Here is a 17,500-nt window from a genome sequence, read left to right as displayed (position 1 = left end):
GGGGCTGGGGGAAGGCCTTCGGGGTCTGGTGCTTCTGAGCCCTGACTCCATGTAAAGACCCCCCCTACGGCTGCCTATCCATCTCACCCAAATTCTTCTCTTTTAACAAGCAAAACAAGAAGTCGGTAACTTGGAAGCCTTTGGGACAAAACATTTTATGCTGTTGGTTTTTGTCCCTCACTCCTCTCACCCTGCCCCCCACCCACTCCAGCCAGGGACAGGAAATGGTCCTCCGAGTCTGTTCTGAGCTGATGGGCCCAGGACGCAACCACCCCTGAAACGTGCACAGAGAATCTGAGGGTGACCTTCTGGATGGGGCTTAGGATAGCCCAAATGAAACCAAATAAATTAAAACTGCAAGAAAAGCTCCAAGCAAAAAAAAAAGCTTAGAAACAAACAAACTGATACAGTAAAGCCCATGGCAGGGGAGGTGAGTGAGGCCTGAACAGGAGAGGGGCCGCAGGAGAGGACCCCGGAAGCGGGCTGGGGCAGGGGGGTGCAGACCTGGGAGGGGCCCCTGGTGAGGGCAGTGCGGCATGAATCAACATAAAGGTGGTGCAAAGGAAAAGAAGCATTGCAAATTAAAAAGACATGTAACATGTGTGCCTACCATTTTCCAGATAAGAAGGGGCCGTACCTTCTGACGGGTCTAGGCGGCGGGCCCGCCGCCCGTGTTTGGAATTGTTGTGCACAAACATGTTGTCGGACACGGCCAGCACGTGGCCGTCCACGTTGACTGTTGTCGACACAACAACCTGCGAAGACAAAGCGGATGTGAAACGCGCGGGCAAAGGGAAGAGACGGGAGCCTCTGCCAGCCCCGCGGCGCACGCCAAGGCGCGCACACCCATCAGGGCCTTGCGCACTGGGCCGCGCACCGAGCTCAGAGCTGTAGGCACTGGGCCGCAGGTACTGAGTTCCGAGCTGCGTGCACCGGGCCGCCCCTGCTCCTGGTCGGCCTCCCTGGCCATCAGCACCTGCACCTTTGTCGGCTCGTGGGGGTGGGCAGACTGTTTTGCTTTGTTTTGACTCGAGATTGCTTCTCTTCGAAACCCGCTACACTAATTACAGTTTAATTTCCTATTATGCTAACAAGTGAATTCAATTCAGAGAAATATTCTTCTAGCCATTAGCTTCAGAAACACCCCTCCAGCCGCTCATTTTAAAGCTGCTGTTTTGATTGATCTGTTCACATATTGATTAGATAGTTTATCTAATTAAAATTAGTTCACTTGAGACTGTCCTCTCTTGAAGAGTTGTGAGGACTCCGAGTTGCCAAAAACGGGCTTCTTAGATCAGAAGCCCTCGAGCTACCCCAGCCATCATCCACGGTCCCCGGGTAGATTTGACAATTACATCTAATGTCTGGTAACAAACTTTCTTGCATCTGAAAAGACCAAGCTGAATATTAGTGACAGCATTTTTAACCCAAAGCAAGAATCCTTTCTCAAGTTCACTGTGGAGGCTGGCAAGGACCTTGGTGCCAACAGGAGAGCCCCTTCCACTGGACACCCCTGCCGACCCTGGGCGCCTTCCCAAGCAGGCCAGAAATGGACCCCTTAATGGACTCAGGAAATGGGAACCCCTACCCATCCTTAAGATGTTTCTTAAACAGGAGGGCTGCGTGGCCCACTGTTTTCAGAAGAGCTGATGTGAGTAGCGAAGACACAAGCCCTGGTTCAGTCTGGGGCAAACAGTAGGCCTTGGGTGGCTGAAGCCGGCCTCGGGAGTGCGGGAGCCTGGCCTTGGCCACAAGTGGGCGGTGGTGAGGGCCAGCACCACCTCGAGAAGCACAGCCCCACAGAGAAACGTGCCGCTGGACAGGAGAGGGGGGACTGGAAAGGCACCCAGTCCTCGTCTGGTCTCCCCGCCTGGTCTGCACATGTCCAAACATGCGTGGAACATGACTACTGAAAGCCAGAGCTACAGTGTACCATGGTTAACAGAACACGGTTCATTCCACGGAGCCGACGCAGGACAGCAACACCTGGGCAACTGAGAGGGAGGCTGCACCCAGGGGGTACGTGTGGATGCTCAGAACCTTCCATGGATTCCTCCCGAAAGCATAAAACTGCTCTTTCAGAAACCAATCTGTTAGAGGAACGCCAGGTGTCTCAGTCAGTTAGGCGTTTGACTCTCGATTTCAGCTGGGGTCAAAATCTCGGGGCTATGGGAGGGAGCCCGTGTCGGGCTCTGTGCTCACCAGCGATTCTGCCCAAGAGTCCCTCTCCCTCTGCCCCTTCCCCCACACCCCAAAAAATCTATTAGAAAAATAATAAATAAAACTGATCAAACAAAATAAATTGCATTTTCAAGGGTTAAGAAAAGGTCAAAGCTGCCTATATAGATAAATATATGTATGTATATGTGCATGTACGTACATGTGTCAACATATGTGTAATTGACTTTTTCATAAAAAACCTCAGGCCCCACAGGAAGACTGTGAAGCAGGGGCCATACCCGCCCCCCACACACTCCTCCCAGGGCCAGCCTCCTTGAGTTTCCTTCCCAGGGGAGCATCGCCAGGACTGCTGGAGTCTCACAGTGTTGGGCCCCTCGGAGCCTCAAAATACGGTGGGTACGGGCTTCATCGTCCCCACGTCCAGACTCAGACCTGTCAGCCTCCTCTTGTCGACGGCCACCCACCGACAGGGCGGGCACATACAGTGGCCTGGCCGCCTCTGCCCCCAGGATGGGGGGTTTGGGGGGTACAGGCACTGTCACCTGAGCGAGAGGCACGGCCATGGAATGAACGCTGAGCCACAGACTTGACCTTCTCCAAGTTCTTAGGCCACGATACATAAAAGAAGCAAGAAAGGTAAAAATAAAATTAAAAAAAAAAAAAAAAAAAAAGGACACTGCCTTTGCTCTGTCCTCTCTATCTAGGTCAGTCACCGAGGGAAAATCGAGTGGCTCAGCAGAGAAAGCAGACAAGCTGCGTTGAGTTTCTTGGCCTGGGTCGGGCCTGCCGTGCACCTGCAGGAAGGTGCTGATTGGGGAAGCCTGCTGCCAATATTGTGGAGGCCCAGACCAGCTCTTAGGTCCTGCACAACCTTCTGAGAGGCAGGATGCCAGGCCAAGGAGAGCAGAGCAGGTCCTTCCTTCTAGTAACTGCGGGCCCACGTGCGACTGATGGCGTGTGGGCCCAAGGCAAGACAATGGGCACCTTCTGCTCTGCTCTGGTGGGCAGAGGCCACCGTGAAGCCTGGCACCAGAACGTGGAGGCGGCCCAGTTGTTTACAAGAGACACTGTCCCCACCTGCACGCCATGACTGTGGACCAGCCCACAGACCCTTCTCTGACTGGCTGGCCGGCTGTGAAGACAGATGTCACGTGTCCTAAAGGACTAGAAGGAAGTTAGATTGCTCAAGATGCCCTCGAGCGGTCTGAGGGAAGTCGTCGGACCTAGCATTCGTTCCCACTAGCTCCCGCCTTCTCTGGCTGGGAGGGACGAGCAGCAGTTCTGCGTCTCCGCCCAGAATAGTTTTACAGTTAAAATCAACAAAACAATGCACTGTGCGTGGAGTAGCTCTCAGCCTGAAGTAACTCCTGAGGGTTCGCGAAGACCTGCACTCCCCAATGACCCCCAGCTCTCTACCCTCTCGCCTTGACCTGAAATCCTCTGAAGCAGCCCAGAAAAGGAGTCCGCCTGCGTCCAGCAACATAGCTCTAGCATTAGGCATGGGCATAAGGACGCAGAACACATCAGCCCTGAGGAAAAGGAAGCTGAGCTGAGGGAACATTCTGGACTTTGGAGAGGCCGCATCAAACAGGCGCAGTTCCCTTCATGAGGAGGGCCCAAGGCCTCGTGTTCACCCAACAGGCTGCACTAGGGCTCTGCCCCACGGAGAATCCACCCATCGATCCCTGAAAGAAGACCCCCGGGCAGGGGCCCCAAGCTTTCATCAGCTGTACATGGCCACGTACAGCTGAGGAACCAGGCTAGGCTATGGACCAACATATCGGAAGAGACTCTAAAACGGTCATTCTGAAACACACCTACGAGGTTCACCGTGGCTGAGTGTCCGGGGGAGCCCAACTTAACCTGCGGCTCTGACAACTCTGACTTCCAGGTACCTGGCCGCCCAACGCGGGGGCGGGGCAGGTCAGGGCGTGACCGCCTGGTGCACCTTAGAAGCAAGCCAAGGTCACGCCATCAGAGCCAACTCTGGTGCACACAGACTCAGTGAGTCTGGCATACGGAAGAGTCCGAGTCATTCTTAAAGCAAAACGATTTAAATATTCTATCCAACGAGCCAGTCCTGGTTTGCTCCCAAGCCTGTGGGGAATTAAAGAGCTAAAGTTTTCTGCACAATCGCAACATCAGAGTTCAAATTGCACGGTCCAGCCCGGACGGGGGCCCACGCGCGGAGAGCCGTGTACCTGGAATCTTCGCATGTCCCGGGGGTTGCCTGCATTCTTCAAACAGTTCTGATTGCACTTGAGGAAAAACTTTAGAAAGAATCTATAAAAATACAAAAAACGGATACGTGTTAGGGTCATGAGACAGACTCACAAACGTTAGAAAGACACTGCTGGCGCGGGGAGCGGCGGAGGCTCCCTGCTCGCCACTCGTCGGGGGCAGGACGGGGAGCGGCCGCCGGCCCCTGGGTCCGAGGGCCAGCGCAGATGATGTCCACAGACGTACATCCGTCTTGACATTACGGTCTCCATGCTTCATGACAACGGTTGCAACTTAGACCGGCCGGTCCTCGCCTGGCCCTTTGCGCAGTGACGCGCCGGGGACTGTCAGCCCAGACGGGGCTGCCCACTTTGGCAAGTAAAGGGACAGGATGCCGAGTCACCTCTGAGCTCCAGGTAGATGACAAATACCTTTTCAGGACAGGTACCTCCCAAAGCATCCCTAGCATCAAAAAACTGTCATTTACCCTTAACTCCCGTGTAACGGCACGTGCTCCGCTTGATCTGGCAGCGGAGCCCAGAGGACACCGCTGCCCAGGGAAACAGCCCTTCCCAGACTAATGTTTTAAAAGTTACAGGGAGCGCAACTCTTAAGAAAAGGGAGGGCTGGGGTTGTGCTTTATGGACCACAGTGACATCTGTGAAGGGTCTACACGTGTTTTTGAGGAAACAGGTAATGACTCCGCGGCAACAAAGCTGCCGCGCAGGCGGAGAGCGGAGAGGCAGCCGTGGGCCGGGCTCAGGGGCCCGAGCACTTCTACTTCCCACCAAGCTCTGCCCTTGCGCTCTGAGGCATGAAGATTCAGGGGTCCTGACAGTGTGTTGAGATGCTGTGACAAAAACCTCCTCACGCCGTCCCCTCCGTGCCCACGTGCTCGCTGACAAGGACAAAAGGGCTCGGGCTCGCGACACGAGCACGTGGGCGCTGGGCAGTCTGGCCCGAGGGCCAGGACGGGGGAGGCAGGGCTCTCGTTCCTGCACGCCTCCGCCTCGTCCAAGGCCTCGGCCACCGTGGGCCGCGCCAGGGGGCGGGAGTCTCTGGGCCGACACACGTGCCCTCTCCCGCCGTCCGGTCCGGCAAGGCTACGAACAAACCCTTCCCTCTTTTCTGCCCAAATGTCCCTGTCCTACTTGAGATCATTCATTTTTCATGAAGATTCACAGGATTCCCTTGAACTCAGCCCTGCGGTCAAGGCCCCTTGTAGACACGGATCCTATCAGAAAACAAAAAAGACCCCACAGACCAAGGCGCATCTCCCTGTCTGTGTTCCGGGACGACCTTCCGCTGCGGCCGGAGAGAAACGCCGTTGATGGGAAGAAGGAGAGCGGCCGCGGCGCTGAACGTCCGCCCACGCCGCCAGGCCTCCCAGTTTTCGGCCAGAATCTCCATCTTTTATGAGCTCACCTCGGCCCTGCACCTCGCGCTGCCTCCCGGCGCCATCTGCCACCCGCACGCACAGTGAGTCACTTGATATTCCACCCACCGATTCCTCCTAACAACCACCGTGCAATTAAACTCGGCGCGCTCTGCAGAGAGGTAAATTAGACGCACCTGCGGCCGCCCCGCGCGGAACCGCATCAGGAAGGCCCTAACAAGGTGAGGGCGTCACAAAGTTATCGTCCTGTCAGGCAATTAGGTTTTCACTTCGGGGACAGCCACATGGCGCAATTATGCCACACATTACCGCCCGGCTAATCTGAGCAGGCGCCGGCAAGCAGCACCCGTCGGCAGCGGGCGGCGCCGGGAGCTTCTGGGACGGCGCGGGCTGGGCTGGGCTCGGCTCGGCTGTTTCCTTCTCGTTTCTTTCTGACCCACCCCTTCCGGAGGAGGTTACCTGATTTTCCTTGGTGTCTTTTCAGGTGGTTCACCTTTGGCCTCTAAGACAGCAGAGCGAGCGCCGAGGGTGGTCCGAACCACTGGGGCCGGCATGGGGGACGGGCCTAGTGCTCTCGGGCCTCGACCGCAAGCAGAACTTGGCACAAAGCTGGGCACCGGGCCCCATGAACCCCTCGGCATTCTTGCGGCCGGGATCTGGCTCAGGGACACACTCACTGGTTTGGGGGGTGGCAACGGTAGGTTTGTCTTTGACCCCGAGTGTCCCATGAGCTGTGGACGCGCACGACCCCCAGGGCAGGACGCCCTCCACGTGCTCTGGTCCCAACCGCGCAGACATGATACAGCACAACACCGAGGGCCAGAGACAGGAAGCTTCGGCCAGAGCCTTGTCCCGGTCACGTCTAAGCAAGGGAGTCCGCTAGGCCTCTTGCTCAGGTGAACGGCCTGGGAGAACCCGCAGGGCCGTAGCTCAGAGGGACGCGGGCGCCCGCCAGGGCTCGGCGAGACGCCCATGCCGACGTCTGGGGAGCGTGAGGACGCAGGATGCCCACCCCGTGAAGTCCGGTGATGACGCTCACCCTTTTACTCAACTACCCTGTGACTGGCTTTCCTCCTACGAAATATCCGACGACCACTTTACATATCTCGCTTCCGGACTCTGGGACACAGAGGATTTAATACTCTTGTTATGAAAGGAAAAATCTTTCCTATGTCAGAAAATCTTTGGCTTTAACACCAATAAACTATTCCTGCTAAACATGGATTTGCTGCTCGATGGCGAAGAGGCGATAAAAATTCGAACCTGTCATTAGCACACTACGCTTAATTGTGTACAGTGCGCTTTCCACCGCATCTGTTGGCCCACCATCAAAATGACCATTATGTACACTAATTCCCTGACCCTGTCTTTATTTCCCTAAAGAGCCATCAGCTTTCACAGTAGGTACCAGAGTAAATCAAGCTTGAAATATGGGCTTTATTTACTTGTTTCTCTCAGGCAGGAGGGAAGGCAGCAGCCCAGGGCAAACTGCTTCCCGTCCGCTGAAACTCCCCAGTAATATCCTGCTTGGGGACCACGTACCCCTTCCTGGAAAGTTCTCAGTTGTGACTAGAAGGGGGAGACGTAGGATCTTATGCCTTTGGAAACCAGGTTTCGGCCTGCAGAGCGGGCAGAGATTCGAAGAGAAGGCCACGCAGACGACCCCGAGCGCTTGCACACACGCGGGTTCCGGGGGATGGGGGGAGGGCGCCTCTCACGCACCAGCACCCGGGAAGGCGGGCGCAGGGCCCCAGCCCGGGGAGAGCCGCTGCTCCAGCCACAGCAGCCGGAAGGCCCTTGCGTCGGCGGGGACAACCTGATGGCCACGGCCACGCCCAAGCGAAGTTGAAGCGAAGTTGAAGTCCGCCCCGGCTGCCTCCCTCAGTGTCCTCTCCGCCGAGGCTCCCAGCGGCCCCCGGACGCGCCCGGCGGCGGACGCGGACACCAGGAGCGGGGCCGCCGCCGCAGGACACGGGTCCCGCCGCTCCGACGGGAGCCCACCCCCAGCGCCGCCCTGGACGAGGGGCCGAGCCCCCGGCACAGTAACTCATTCCCGAGTCCGCTCCACTTCTGTGTGTTTTAGCTGTGAATTAGTTCATTTATATTTACTTTTATGAAGCTGATTAGCCAGAGCTTCTCTATCTGATGAAAATCATTTTAATTGTAGTGTTAGGCTCCTGTGTAATATCCATTACATTATGAACTGTTCAAATCCTACATGGGCTTCGTATAAATTGGCCCTTTGTGTGCGCGGAGGCAATTAGGACAAACAGCTCTCCTTTAAACGGCCGCACAACTTTGTGGTGGTGTTCAGGACAATCAGAAACAAAGGAGGCTGCTTAATTGTAATTTAATGGAATATCAAGGAGTCCATGGCATTAGACGCTGGCAACAGAGAGCAGGAGAGAAAAATTAACTGCAATTATGTTTGATTAAAGCTATCCTTCTCAATAATCAGCGGTCCTGACAGGCCATGGGGCTCTCGTGGGTTCCAGGATGGCAAAAGGTGTTGAGCAATATTAGGGCCAATAAAGGGGATATTAGCATAGCTAATTACAGCCCTGCAAAACCTGTAAAGGGGGCCTCTGTGTATTGTAATGTGTGAAATAATTGGACAAGGCCGTTATCAATTACATAAGGAATGAATCTGGTTTGTCAGAGAAAAGCTGATGAGATGCATTTCATCTGACACCACCCCTTCCCTCATGTTTCCAGTAGCTAAGAACTTGCCCACTTTTATCAAAAGCTGCAACTTAGCAGTGGCCAAATCACTGATAAAATTATCTTGCCGGCAAGTGTTGGGTAATTAATCCCACTCACCGTCGCCACCTTCACCGCGCCGCTACTTCTCACCTAGCTGAAGCCACTAATCATGCAATAATGATTTTTTTCCCTCTGGTCAAAGGAGAAATAGATTGTCTCCTTAGAAATGCAGTGGGCTTGGTGTGCGCACCCTGGTGATTGAGGAGAAAAAAGGAACTTCGAGCAGTTTTAATTGCTTGCCTTTTGCACGTGGGTTTCACTTGTTCGAAATCACCCCCTCTAAGCATTTCGGGAATCCTATTTTTTTTTTTTTTTTAATTTTTAATCACCAAGTCTTAGAGTCTTCCGGAGCTCGTCTTGCCACTGCTTGAAAACGTCAGAGACAGCGTGATGCGAGGTGTGAGCCCGACAGGCCGTCCGCGGCGCGCTCAGGCCCCACCAGAGCCCAGGCTAACCCGCGGGGCTCAGAGCAGAGAGCTCTGGCTCGCAGCCGACTGCTCCCACGTCTCAATTCCAGCCTCCGTCCCAGCAGGCACGGCCTCCTCTTCTCGTCCTCCACTCTGGGCAATATGGGAAATTTGAGTCAAGAATGAAAAATACTGATAGCATTTTTGGACGGGGGAATCGCCTTTCCACTTCAAGGCTGAGCTCTTAACAAGCAGCAAATGAAGACGGCCACGGATAGACCCCCGGGTCATCAGTCAGAACTCCCAAAGCATCCGTGCGTGGGTCATGGCGCTGACGGCTTCCGGAGGTCGCCAGAGAACCCCATTCCAGACCAAGTCCCACACGTGGAGTTCCCGAATCCAGAACACAAAACCAGGAAGCTGTTTTCATAGCATGGCCTGGACCAGGAAGATTATGGGACACCAACCAGAAAACGCAGCTGCCGAAGTCACCACCCACTGGTCGTGGCCAGGGGCTAGGATAAGGGGGCGGTAGGGAGCAATGCCTCAGTGGCCCAGGGTCTCCTTCCGGGGGCGACAGAAGTGTCCGGACCCACAGAGGGGTGAGGGTTGCACAATCCTGAGGAGCTACTAAACGCCACCGAACCGCACGCTTTAAAACGGTGAATTTCGTGTTCTGTCCATCCACAGTGACCCGCCGCAGCCCCCAGTGTCCGCCCCAGCGTGGAGGAGCCTTGTGGAGGGGAGCAGGGCCTCTTGGGGAGTTGGGGCTGTGGCCGCCGCTGCACTCTTGAAAGGAAATAGTTAAAGAGTCAAATTAAAAGATAGAGCCTTTAAGAGACTTTTCCCTGACTGATAAGAAAGTGACCAGTGGAGTGCTTCCTTGAAGTCCCTGCTAATTACTGCGAAGTCCCTGAAAGCAGCGGCCGCAGCTGTGGCGTGTGCGCACCCGGCCATCAGCCGCTGGAGTATTGATTACTGAGCAATTCTAGCCGATCGGGTTCTGGTGCTCAGAGACAATGTGCTTCCTTCACAAAACCTGTAATGAGCAGTTCCTATACAAGACTACATTCTGCTGACATCAGATCTGTGCACTGAGATAGTACACAGGTCAATACGTATTGGATTTCCAAAATGCGGGGGTCTGAATGTCAGGCCTCTCTTTTTCTCCCTCTCCTGCCATTAGCTATTACTGGGCTCACGTTCCGTAATGCCATACGGGAGGAACAGTCTGCTCCATTAGGCTGATTTATTCTTCAAATATGCCATGACAAATTGCTCCAACACCAGACTTATTAAATTCTTGTACATTTCAAGTTATGGGTCTCATATACTTGTAGGGCCCGCGTGACGTCATCGTGAAGGGGCAGGGGGACAGGATGGAATTTTACAGCGGTGCCCCGCTGTCCTCCGTGAGGGGGCCCCCTCCCCGGCGAGAGGCTGGGGGCTGCCCAGCTCCCCCGCCGTGGGATCCCGGGCTCCGTGCGTGCCGCCCCCCGCCCCCGCCCCGCACGCGCGGCGTCCTGCATGTAAATACAGGTGGACGAGGATTTGAAAACATCCACGGCTTGACTCGTGGTTCAACAATTACTGGCCTTTGTCTCGAGGCTCCTGCCCCACCGTGGCAGAGCCTGTCTCCAGTGGACTAGAGCTATTTTACTTCCCTTCGCTGTAGTAACCACACCGCATTAACAATATTTGTACTACAATCACCAAGGGACCCACTTCCCAGATTCTATCACTTCTTTATCTCCTGACAAATACCTCACTATCGAACATTATTAGGTTTAGAAAATTAACCCTTCACGGTCCAGAGCTACACTCGGCCCCACCGTCCCTCCAAAGAGCCTTATCGCTAAATTTCTGCTATAATGGTTTTCCTTTTCATCACATTTTCACCAGTGGCTGTCAGGAGGCACTTATAGATACCATGATCTTGTACTTCTGCAATGATTCTCATTAAAATGATGCCACGGAGATCTGATGGGATTTAATAGCTTTTCTGGCCGGTTCAATATCCGCTTCCATAACAGGCCCTGCCAAGCCCTCCTTTTGGAGAAATTTGTATGACTTGCGTTAAACTTTTCCGGGTGGTTTTAATGTGTTCAGATAAGTAAAACCCAGGTAGACACTCTGAACGCAAGCGCATCCCGGAGTCCTGGGCTTCTGTCAGCTCCCGGCCCGCCTCGCTGTCAGGACTCGAGTTAGTATTTTCTGTACCGGCGCCTGATATCTCATGATAGTTTTGATAAGGTTATCTGTTTAAAAGGAGTCAACTGCACAACACAGAAGACACGTGAAGTGTACTATGTTTGCGCCCAGGCTCTTGTTTCAAGTGCGTGTCTTCCTTTTCCTCTTTACCTGTTTCTCTATTTCTAGTGGGCGACGCAGCATTGACATGATTTCCTCACCGGATCATTCGCCCTGTCAATCAGTCTGTATTTTGTCTTTCGCTGTGGGCTCATTAAAACAGCTTCCTCACTCCCTCCGGACACTGCTCTATTTGCCAGCTCTGATCACGAAACTCCTTATTTAAGAAAAATGCCAGCATCACTTGGCTCCCGTCAGATGCACCCCTGACTTCCCGCCAGCTCCAGGGGAGACGTCTCCCAGAGACTTTGTGCGCAGAGATGAAATGCCGACGCCGACCCCAACTTAGGGCTTCGAATGCCTCCCACCACGTGGGCGCTGGCGCATTTTTCGGGATCTGAAGAGAATGGGAAAGCTCTTCTTGCCTTGCTGACTTTGGAGGGTGATGGAGATTGTTCGCAAAACAAACACACATTTTTGGTTGCTGTTTTCAGCGCCCCCCGCCGCCGCCCCTCCCCGGCTCCAAGTGGGAAAGATGTTGTTCGAGGTTGTTCATCTCCTGCTCAGATGCGGACCCCCCAATCCACGCCAGCTTGCTTAATTAAGAACGATCATCTTTGTGGGCTGAATTATTAATTAAAAAAATCACATTTTAAATCAAGCCCATGCACGCACACAGGACACCAGTGTCGAACCTGCCTATGCCAGCCTCTCTCGCCTTTTAGGTCCTGATTAAAAACTTATTAAAACATTATAAATGATTAATGGGAGCACAGCTCTGAGTGGCAATTATTAGTTTTAATGCAGGTAATGCAGCTTAATGAGGGGGCACATGTGTGCAAAGCTTTAACTTCATTACCCCTGCGTGTCAACAAATACAAGAGAAATGTGTGTCCAGGTCATCCATTACTCGGAACAGCACCGAGCCTTCCCTCTTCCCGTCCCTTTGTTGATGAGCCAGGAGCCATAAATTAATCCCGGTCTGTGGCGCAGGGAAGGGCCAAGGTGGTAAAATCTCGGGAAGCCTGCTCAGCCCCCACGCCGCCGCACAGCTCTGCGTGTGAATATTCCACAGATGATCTTTTCCAGGGCCTTCGGCACACGGGGAGTTGTTCCCTGGAGTTGCTGCCGGCTGTCGCTGTCTGCGCGCGGAAAGGAAAGCTCCCAACCGTCAGGGCCGATGGCGTTTCTTTCTAGTTTCCGAAGGTTCGAGGACGAGTTTTGCTCCAGCCTTGCGGCCCCTAACTCATGTGAGCACAGCGTTCCTAAACATTGGGACGTGATGATGCCACATCCCTTGTTCTGAGCGCTCGCGCCCCCGGAGCACTGGGGTTGGGCGGGGGGCGGCGAGGAGAGACCGCGCCCGGGGGCCCCCCTGTGCGGCCGGGCTGCAGGGGTGCACCGACATGCCAGGCGGCACCTAGCAGCGGGCCGAGCCCAGGGCCAGGAGCCAACAGGCGGGGGACGCGGGCATCGGGGAGGCCAGAAGCGGGGTGCTCAGGGCGCCGCCCCACCCGCCCGGAGCCCACGGCTGGGGGCGTGCCCCCACCCACCTTCTCGCGTCACTTTTCATTCTGTTTTTGTGACAAGCAGCCAGATCCGGACTGATCTCCTCTATCTGTGTGAAGAGTATCCAGCACTATTTGCATCATTTTATCGCTAATGTATAATATATGGCTCTAAAGTGAGCCCAAGTACTGTCTTGTTACCGAGCATAAAAAAGTAAAGGCAATAAAGACACATTAGTCCTCTCAAGCACAGCGGCTATAATGCAGGCAGGAAAGGTTGCTGCTTTGAGCTGAGAGGCAACCTTTCTGCCTGACTAAGACAATGGAAGAGTAAAGAAAATGTCAAATCAAGAAAAGCTGGATTTAGAGATGAGGCAGCCCAGAATGACGTGGGTACCATATTTTGTGAAACTATAATGCTGTTGGCAGCAAAGATCCGTGTTTCTGATTCATCTAGTGCCGCATGGCAAAGCTTTGTCAGTCTGTGCAAGGTATAAATAATTCAGGGTGAGAGATGGCAATTACAGGGCCCTGCACAACCAAAATGAATATTTTATGAGGACTAAAACTGCTCTGGAATGAATCATACACACGGAGTCGCACACACATGGCGAGTGGGCGCACACGCCAGCCCCAAGAAGAGCGCGGCCCGGCCCTGCCTCCTCCCCAAGCCTCGGCCAGGAGCCCGGCAGCCCGGAGGAAGCAAGCGCGGTGTCCGCGGGCCGCACGGCCCGGCCCCCGCGAGGGCAGGCGCCCGCGCCCCACACCCCGCGCCCAGCACGGAGGCTCGAAGATTGCGTCCCCCCAACCTCCGCCTGCGGACCCTGCGACTTGGGTCTTTAAGGACGAGTTCTGAATTAGCGTCGTGGCCTTCTATTGTATCGACGCCGGGGACCTTCTTCCGGAGAGGAGGTGATCCCGCCACGGGCACGGCACGAGAAGGAAGGACAGTTGCATTGTCCTCCAGGAAAGCGACGGACCCAAAGGAGGGAATGCGCGTGAGCCTCGGCGGGTGTCCCAGCCGCACGCCCCGGCCGGCGCTTGCCTTCTCCTCAGGCTCCTCCTCGGTCCTCCGGATCGAAGCGTGTACGGTGTGCAGGGCCGGACGGCGGGGCCCAGCGCGGCTTTGCATGCCTTGAGCCCAAATTCACACATAAAAGTTGCTTTCCTCACTTTGAAAAGCGGTCCCCTCCTAATGGGGGTAGGATCATGCCGAAAGAGATTTTTAAAGACTGAAAGGATGGTTTCATCTGTTACATTTCCTCCAAAAATGCTCCTGGTGAACAGCTAGAACAAATAACAACATTGTTCACGAGGCCGAGGAGGCCAGTCCCGCCGGTGAATGGCCATTGTGTTTGTCCAGCTACTGATACCTGGGCCTTTGTGGGGGGAAGAAGGCCAGGGGCTGTGACACCAGCACAGCACAAGCGTCCCTCTGTGCAGACACCCCAAGCGGGTCCCCGCCGCGGTGGGAACAGAACACCAGATCCCTGAGAGGTGGCTTTCTTTAAATCCAACTCCAATGCATTGTTTATGGAAACAAGGCTATTAGGTATATTAATGATTTGATAAATAGGGATTTGCCCTTAATTATTCATGAAGAACATTTGGCAACAGTAAAATTATATTCGCAGAACAGGTTTATAAACCAGCTAATTATAAATTAAGTATGCAAGAGAAAATTGCTAACCTTGAAATTAAAATATTTTATGATTCTGCAATTACGAAAAAGGTAGAGAATTATCCAAACCCCGGTGTGAGCAGGGGCCCCACCGACGGCACAGCGCAGGCCAGGGCAGTGATAGCAGAGCGGACGGGCCCGGGAAAGGGGCCCCCCACCCCGCCATGGAACCATGAGTGACTGGCTTCGTGGACACCGGGCAGCTCTGCTTGTCCTGCTCAAGTGGAACTTCGCAAGGGGACATCCTCACAAAACCGGTGTCTGCTGCACAGCGCCGGTGAGCACCCCTAGAAAGCCCGGGTCTGCGGAAGGACAGCACACGTCACCCCTGCTGTTGTCAAGTCCTGGCACGTGGGCAGGCCAGCGTGTTGCCGTTGCTGCACTCAGGGTCCACGAGGAGGCCCCTGAAAGCTCCTCTGCCCCCTCCTCACTTTGCTGCCCCCCACCCCCGCTGCGGTGGGGGTCCACAGCGAGCTTGGGGTCCTAAGGGACCACACCGTTGCCAGAGGCAGAGATGCGCAGTGCCACTTGTGCCCACTAGAGGGCCTCTCGCCGCGGCATCCATGGGGCGCCCTGGGATGCCCTTGTGCAATCAGGACACAGCTCCCCGCCTGCCAGCCAGCTTGGGACAGACCCTTCCTCCCAGCTGGGTGGTCCTGCCTTCCTCCCTGGCTCTTCTGCCAGCAGACTTCCTTGTGGAGGAGCTCCGTCCGCACACCCCCAACCGCGACCTCGGCAGCCCCCAAGAGCTAAAGGGCCAGCAAGGCCCGTGCGTGAGTTTCAGGAGCCCTTGCCTTCCTGGTGTGATTCACAAGGACACACATGGGCCTGTCGCTCCCGCCGCAGCAGCTCGAGATCCTCAACCTTCATGTGGGCCGATGCTAAGGGAGCTCAGGAAAGCAGCCAGGATGAATTCATGGAAGAATATTGTGTTTCAACAACAACAGAAAAAAGAGGCCGCGCTCCCTAACTTCTTTTCCTGTGGCTATGTGGCAGGTGCCCCAAATGCAAGCCGGAGAGACTCCGCAAACACGGAGGCCAGCCCCCGCACCTCCACGGATGACGCCGTACCTCGGTGACTCGCGTGCGCGTCCTCCGTGCTCCTGAAATCCAAGACAGTGAGCAAGACCCACTTCAGTGGGGTTTTCCTCTTTCTTTTTGGTTCTGCAGAGTTTTGACTTCCCGAGAGCAGAGAGCCCAGTGAATTGCTCACGTCACAGAGAAAACAGCGGCAGGCACCCCAGCCTGCCCCAGCCGACGCCCCAACGCTCCAGGACACAGCTGCGGGTCAGGCAGCCAACCGGTCGGCGGGTCTCCGGGAACTCAGATAATGAACATTTTTCTTGGATAAAATCCTTCATCAAGATGCTAGTGGTGTCGTCTTGCATGGCAGACGCTGAAACTTGAAATTAATGAACGACAGAACCTTCAGCAAAGTGGACCCCCCGGCTGTGGGTACCGGCGCCCCTGTGCCGTGGCTGGGAGGGTCACCACCCCAAGCTCCTGCGGGGCTCTAACCCGGCCACGGCCGCGACTCGGAGAACAGACAAACCTCCACCACTACTTCGCCATCACCCACTCCAGGATCCCCAGGGCCCAGAAGGGACAGCAAGATTTGAGGACAAAGATGACGTCCCCGAATGCCAAGAGGTGTGACGTGCCAAAGAGCAGCCTCCAGCCCCCCTCCGGCCCTGGCTTCGTGAAGCCCCTTCTACCAGTTAGGTTAATGCCATTGGCTGGTACCTAAAGAATTTTTCTATCATTTGGAATATGGACTATTTACCATTTGATAGGATACATTTCTTTCTCTACCTCTGGGATGCGCCCAGATGCTAAGCAACTTCCCCTAACAATATTTAAATTGCTTACAAAGCCTCTCTAAATATTTGCTATGTATTTAGCATGCCTAAGATTTGCCCGTTATCCCAAAGTCTTTTTGTTGTAAATTGCAATTTTACAACTTCATGCTCGTGATATATTTTGACAAAGCTTTGCTGACACCCTCTATTGGCCTCCGAAGGCAAAAGAGCTGATACTCCATGAGCCACCAGAGAACTCTGGATTTGTTGTGCGGCTTGCTGCCACTTTGCCGTCCTCAATCTGCATGGAAAAAGATTAAACATTCAATTTGTTACTTGATAGGCCACAAGGTTCGCCACTTACCATACAAATGGAAAACATTACTGTCATTCCTCAACTTGCTTGCCTGAGTATTTTATTATTTGTAATATTTACTTCAGGGAAATTATGATTCATGTCATATTTATCTTCATGAAAAATGAGCATCTAAATGGAAATCACCTTTTGAATGTACCAGGATATAGTGTAATACTAATATGCTTCATGAACTATAAAATTTAGTCACAGTATATGGATATATTATAGCATGACTTTAATACTCTCACATCAAGCAAATTTTCTCTGTGTTAAGCTGATACTCGGAGCCCTGATTCCAGTTTGATAACCATTACACTTACATGATGGTACAAGTCACTGCCTGTAGATTTATGTCCCCCTCAGCTCTTTTGCATTAATCTGCCTCTGAATAAGCTATTCGCACTTCCTCCACTGCATGCAGGAAATTGAAATAAGGTGCAAATTTGTCGGCCTTAAATCTGAACAAGCACAGACAGATAGTTTTCACCTGATACCATCCATTTGTTTCAAGTAAATACAAAAGACATTTTTTATTCTTTGTCTTTGTCCTAAGGCCGTTCTTCACGAGAGCGACTGTTGTGTTTTCCCCTCCATATTTATATCCATTTTTGCAGAAGTCGGAGTTAAATGAACTGGCTGCAATTAGCTCGGGTTCCGACTCACGATGTCATCTGCACGGATACACGGGGTCCCCAGCGGGCTCCGTGCCATCCTTCGTGGCCCTCTGGCTTCCAGCGTGCCAGCTCAGGGGCCCACGGCCCACCCTCCAGAACCCCCTTGGATAACCAGAAACCATAAAACTTCAGGGGCTCACGGAGTCCTCCATGTGGCCCTGGTGAGAGGCATTTCGATTCATTACAGCGCTAGTTCCAAAACA

General features: G+C 54.0%; 1 protein-coding gene across 13 annotated transcripts in view; it reads right to left on the bottom strand.

The window, feature by feature from the left end:
* EBF3 (EBF transcription factor 3) overlaps nucleotides 1-17,500 on the bottom strand; it is a 116,963-nt gene that overhangs the window by 35,611 nt on the left and 63,852 nt on the right. For 8 of the 13 annotated variants that reach the window (XM_059172814.1, XM_059172817.1, XM_059172815.1 and 5 more), the window contains exons 7-8: nucleotides 4,383-4,464; nucleotides 611-755 (exon numbers count right to left, since the gene is read on the bottom strand). In XM_059172814.1, the coding sequence (XP_059028797.1) occupies nucleotides 611-755; nucleotides 4,383-4,464 (227 nt within the window). The remainder of the gene's footprint in view (nucleotides 1-610; nucleotides 756-4,382; nucleotides 4,465-17,500) is intronic. The other 5 variants (XM_059172816.1, XM_059172820.1, XM_059172821.1 and 2 more) reach the window with 1 other exon arrangement.

The sequence above is a fragment of the Mustela lutreola genome, chromosome 4 (genome assembly GCF_030435805.1).
Source record: "Mustela lutreola isolate mMusLut2 chromosome 4, mMusLut2.pri, whole genome shotgun sequence".
NCBI classification, from domain to species: domain Eukaryota; kingdom Metazoa; phylum Chordata; class Mammalia; order Carnivora; family Mustelidae; genus Mustela; species Mustela lutreola.
Note: the sequence above shows the minus strand (reverse complement) of the source record. Positions and strands in the feature narration are given on the sequence as shown.